The sequence below is a fragment of the Cyprinodon variegatus genome, unplaced genomic scaffold, assembly GCF_000732505.1.
Source record: "Cyprinodon variegatus isolate N-32 unplaced genomic scaffold, C_variegatus-1.0 Scaffold1947, whole genome shotgun sequence".
Taxonomy (NCBI): domain Eukaryota; kingdom Metazoa; phylum Chordata; class Actinopteri; order Cyprinodontiformes; family Cyprinodontidae; genus Cyprinodon; species Cyprinodon variegatus.
This window is the reverse complement of record NW_015152400.1, coordinates 224-5,517: the sequence shown is the minus strand read 5'-3', so window position 1 is coordinate 5,517 and position 5,294 is coordinate 224. Positions and strand designations below refer to the sequence as shown.

Here is a 5,294-nt window from a genome sequence, read left to right as displayed (position 1 = left end):
GATATTATATCTAGGATAAGATTCGGACATACAGGATTAAATAGTACTCTTAAAAATAATGAATAAGCATAATACAGGGTGTTGTATTTGTAGGAAATTAGAAACTGTCCAACATATTTTTTTAGAATGTAATAAATATACTCAGGAAAGAGAGATGTTGCGTAGAGATTTAGGCAGGAATAAAAATAAACTAGATATTAGGGAATTGTTTCAAATGTCATCTGGGGATGTAGTTTTGTATTTTTAGTTTTCTAAGAAGAACGGGTATTTTAGGGAGAATATAATAGATTGTCTGATCCCATTCTGGAAAGTGATGGTAATGCACCTATAAGTTGTTTGCCAACCGCCATTAAAAAATAGAAGAAGAACTTTTTCAGACGCCACGCTAGATGGCGCTGAAGCTCCACGCAGCGACAAAAGCAGACACACTGCACTGTCTTGTAAATTCTCGTTGACTTACTGTACCAAAAGGTGACGAATGATGGAAGGAAGCAAATTTTATTAGCAAATATATTGAAATAGATGCGATTCATTTATTAATACGGATGAATTTAACCTTTAATCTACAGAGCTCCAGATGAATGTCTCAAAACGAGTTATCTCTTAAAATAACATGAACATTTAGGCAGATCGTTTCAGTATGTGCGCCGAATGAGAGGTGGTTCGTTTATGAGTAAATTCTGCAAGTTTTTCTTTCAACTTTTAAAGAAGCTGATTAATTTTCTCATAATGAGAAGACTTTTAACGAGAATTATAAACAGAGTTCTGCTGAGCGGACAAATAACAGCAGCGATGAGAGGAGCTGAAGCAGAGATTCATACAGAAGGACGAAGAAAGTTGGTGAGTTGAATCCCTCATCCTTTATTCAGTCTGATGCCGTTTGAATAAACACCTATTTTTAAATCAGTAAATGTTCCGGTGAAGGTTGTCGAACGGTCTCACCAAACTTTAAACAAAAATCAAACAATTTAGTATTTTTTGTTCTTTATTTCTTCTTTAAGTTTAGCTGAGGTAAATCTGGAATTAAGACATTCCATTCATTCATTCGGCATTATTAGTTCTCTTGGTTTCTTTCATTTAATGACATTTATAGTAGAGTTAGGTTCTAATACAATATCGTCACTAAGAACCTTTAAACAACCACTGGAGCCCCGATCAATCCATCGTCTGAGCATTGAGAGGAAGGATCAGCTGCACAACCACCAAGATATGGAGCTTCACTTAAACCCACAGGCGGGGCAAGGAGAGCCTTCATCGTTGAAGCAGCTTAGGGTACCAGCAGCAGCTCCCTCTGGGGGAGCTGCAGAGATCCACAGCTCAGGTGGAAGAGTCTGATATAAGGAGAGCTTTAAATAGGGACTCCATTGGATTTGTATTGAATAAAACAACTGGAGCTGGTGCTTTGCTCATATGACACCAAAAATAATTGTTTCTGCCTTTGCACAGACATCTGCCATCCAACCAAATAACATTGGAGATGCACTGTAGGGGAAAATGAGTGAAGCTGCATAAAGGCAGGCTTGCTAAGCTACTGACATCATATTTAAAAAGACTTCAGGTTGTAATGCAACAAAATATTGAACAAAAACTATAAAATATTTCTTAAATTTTGTTAATATGTTCCCTATTTTGATAAAGCTGCAATATTGTTTTACAAATATATACTGTAATGGAATCCATTGAATTTTGAGGACATTTGCATTTTTGTTTGGAAATAATTCTGTAACATTTAAATGTAAAAAAAGTGCAGCCCTGTAAATATGTTGAATTGGCCTAATCCAAGCCCTGACCTTAATGTTTGCAAAGTTATCCACATCCTATTTAAATGGCTTATTGCATTCACCAAAGAAAAAAATAATCAGACGGTTTATCTCATAATAGATACTGATCTCGTAATTATGAGAAAATATCTCATAATAACGAGATCTTATCTATATATTTGGTTATGATTACTTGAGCCACTAATGAATTGGTCTTCATGATTACTTTTAAAAAATATCTGCATCCTTTCCACTGAACAGTTCTCTGTACCGAGGACCTGATACGCTTTGGAGCTCTGCTCCTGTGTTTCACTTCATCAATAAAGTATGCAGCTATAACCCTGGGATTACTACATGTGGAGTAAGCATGCAGCCATATGCAATAAGCAAAAATCCATCAACAGCTCTATTAACACAGATTCCGTATGGTTTCAGTTTTTCATATGAATTGACATGGAGCATGAAGTTGGGACCTGGTTGTTTTAAACGATTCTGAAGCCTCAGCTGTTCTCTTTGAGGATCTAAGATTTTGAAAAGATACCAGCTTACATTTATTTGGGAAACCACTAAGCCAGCTGGAATGCATTTCAGATGCATTCATTTATAACCATAAAGCATCCCGTGCTGGTTTAATTGCTCCTACAGGAACAGTGCGAACAGTCAGAGTGGGCTTTCTCACCTAAACAATTTTAAGGACTTACTAAGAAATACTGACAAACTCAAACTAATTCCATACACATTGAGGAAACTCAGTATTTCCCAGTGTTGCAAACCTAAAAGTAAATAAAAGCATCTGACAACCCACTCATTGTTCACGTTTCATGTAGCGTAGCTCGGCAATGACTCTCCTTCCTGATCTCCTAAATACGACATATTATCTCGACATTAAATCTTGTAATTATGAGAATGGATCTAATCACATTGAAATCAGGATCTCTTAATTACAAGATAATATCTCCTAATTACGAGATACTGATCTCATAGTTATGAGATAAACTGTCAGATTTTTTTTTCCTTTGGTGAATGCAATACGCTTCAGTAGTTATAAATATTCAGCAGCTTCTGCCTTTCTGCTTTCAGTAGAAACCTTTTATCAAAACCATGTTATGTTTTCCTTCCAACTCACAGCTATGCCTCTACTGTCTGAAGAGATTTAACTATAAATCCCCAGAAAGGACATAGATCTTTAATGGTCCAAATATATATATATAAAAATGACTCTGAAGCCAAATGACATCTAGGGGAGTTTTATTCTGGATAGTTATATTTAGAAGCATTTTTCTAGACATTAAATTAACCTTACAGGACTGCTCTGTGGAAAACTACAAACTCAGTTTCAAAAGAAATTAGATCTTTATATATATTTTTTTATTTGTTAGCTTATGTAAAGTTTTTTTTAGTAAAAAGATTTAGATTTTGAAAGATATATTTGAAGTAATATTTTAAAAACATTTTTAAAAAGTCTTAAGGTGAATGCATTATGTGTGTGGTCAAATAAAAAAAAAAGACAAGCTTTCACGGTTCTAACTGAAAGAAAAAACATTTTATAGTTTTATTAATAATAAAATATGTAAAGAGAGAAATGTTTTTTTTTTAATAAAGTAAAAAAAAGTGATTATTTAGAGCCACAGTCTGTTTTTTAGGTGATTTTTGCAGACTGATGATAGATGCGACTAAAGACAGAACTGATATAACAGTCTGTGTTTTAGGTGGTGGGCCTGGGGAACCCTGGGATGGAGGGTACCAGACACAGCGTGGGGATGGCGGTCCTCGGAGCGCTCGCCGCTCGGCTCGGTATGGCCAACCGTTGGCGCGGCGACAGTCACGTATCCGGTGAGGTCATCCTGACGGAGGTCCAGCATACCCGCGTGGTTCTGCTCCGCCCGAGGCTGCTGATGAACATCAACGGGGTGTCTGTGGCCAAAGCGGGTGAGGTCATCAGCGGCCATGTCAATGGGCTCGTTTAGTGCTCCTTTCTGATTGTTCTGTTCAGGTCACAGTTGAACTCAACACTGGAAAAACACCAGAAATTCAGCATCTTGCCGTGGAATCAGATTAGATTTTCTTTCTTTCCTTTAAATTTTTAAAAACATCTCTGCTGATTCTCCGTAGACATCATCACAGTTTGCAGACTTTAAGCTGTTAGATTTTAAAACAAGATTTTAAAGGGATTCAATTTGTGATCAGAAGTGGTTATTACATTTTATCAGTTCCTAAGTGCGAGACAAGATCATCTCATCTTTTCTAATTCACTTCTTTCATCAGTTTTCATGTTTTTTTGACCAGAAGAAAATGTTTTTATTATTATTATTTCAGGTAGTATTTTGTAAATGAGGCAGATTCACAGAAATTAACTTTAAATTGTTTTTGGGTTTTTATTTAGCTGGTAAATATGGCATCAAACCTGAGGACGTCCTGCTGGTGCATGACGAAATGGACAAACCTTTGGGGAAAATCGCCATCAAACATGGAGGAAGTGCCAGGTAGGTTTTTTTCCTAGTAGTTTCTTACCCCCAGATTCCACATCCTCCGCCCCGGCCCGTCTCGCCCCGCTCACGTACGTCCTGTGCAGCACTTGCGCTGTCATGTTAATCAATGAGAGCTGTTTCACATCCACTGCTACTCTTCCGTACGTCACCGTCCACGTACGTCTTATCCATCCTTCACTGTCAAAATTAGGAGCCAAGCTATACTCTTCTCCTCTCTGGTCCGTTGGAAGCTGGCCAGGTCAACATCCGCAATTGCAATCACACCAAACAGGAAAAGAACGTTAAGAAGATCTGGCTTGTCAAAGTGAAATAAAGTAACGATAGATCAGTAACTACTAATTAGAGCATCATTTTTATATATTCCCCAAAAAGAAGGATGATTGATTGGTTCAAACTATTGGTGCTTCAACATAACAGGAAGGAGATTTGTACGACGGAGTATTAGAGCCAGGCTAGAGATTTACATTTTTTTTTTTTTGAGAATAAAGTTGTAATATTACAAGAATAAAGTCCTAACATTACGAGAATAAAGTTGTAATATTGCGAGAACGAAGTCCTAATATTACGAGAATAAAGTTGTAATATTGCGAGAACGAAGTCCTAATATTACGAGAATGAAGTCGTAACACTATGAGAATAAAGTTGTAATATTACAAGAATATAGTCGTAACGTTACGAGAATAAAGTCGTAACATTACGAGAATAAAGTCATCATATTACGAGAATAAAGTTGTAATATTACAAGAATAAAGTCATAACGTTACGAGAATAAAGTCGTAACATTACGAGAATAAAGTTGTAATATTACGAGAATAAAGTCGTAACATTACGAGAATAAGGCCGTTATATTACGAGAATAAAGTTGTAATATTACAAGAATAAAGTTGTAACACTATGAGAATAAAGTTTTAATATTACAAGAATATAGTCGTAATATTATGAGAATAAAGTCATAACATTACCAGAATAAAGTCGTAATATTACGAGAATAAAGTTGTAATATTACCAGAATAAAATTGTAATATTACAAGAATAAAGTCGTAAC

The 5,294-nt window shown here is 35.9% G+C and overlaps 1 protein-coding gene across 2 annotated transcripts; it reads left to right on the top strand.

Moving 5' to 3' along the window:
- The first annotated feature begins 546 nt into the window (after nucleotides 1–546).
- Nucleotides 547–4,716, top strand: LOC107104909 (probable peptidyl-tRNA hydrolase). Of its 2 annotated transcripts, none has more exons than XM_015405024.1 (3): nucleotides 547–840; nucleotides 3,470–3,689; nucleotides 4,144–4,705. In XM_015405024.1, the coding sequence occupies exons 1-3, from the start codon at nucleotides 652–654 to the stop codon at nucleotides 4,245–4,247; spliced, it is 513 nt and encodes a 170-aa protein (XP_015260510.1). In that variant the 5' UTR covers nucleotides 547–651; the 3' UTR covers nucleotides 4,248–4,705. The 2 variants fall into 2 exon arrangements, with proteins under 2 accessions (XP_015260510.1, XP_015260511.1); XM_015405025.1 differs by having other exon boundaries at nucleotides 701–840; nucleotides 3,458–3,689; nucleotides 4,144–4,716.
- Nucleotides 4,717–5,294: the final 578 nt, after the last annotated feature.

Bases quoted from the DNA above. Each gene is read 5' to 3' on its own strand.
- LOC107104909 (XM_015405024.1), top strand. From the start codon at position 652: ATGAGAGGTGGTTCGTTTATGAGTAAATTCTGCAAGTTTTTCTTTCAA. The intron at 841-3,469 runs GTGAGTTGAATC...TCTGTGTTTTAG, and splicing joins CAGAAGGACGAAGAAAGTTG to GTGGTGGGCCTGGGGAACCC. The intron at 3,690-4,143 runs GTGAGGTCATCA...GTTTTTATTTAG, and splicing joins GGTGTCTGTGGCCAAAGCGG to CTGGTAAATATGGCATCAAA.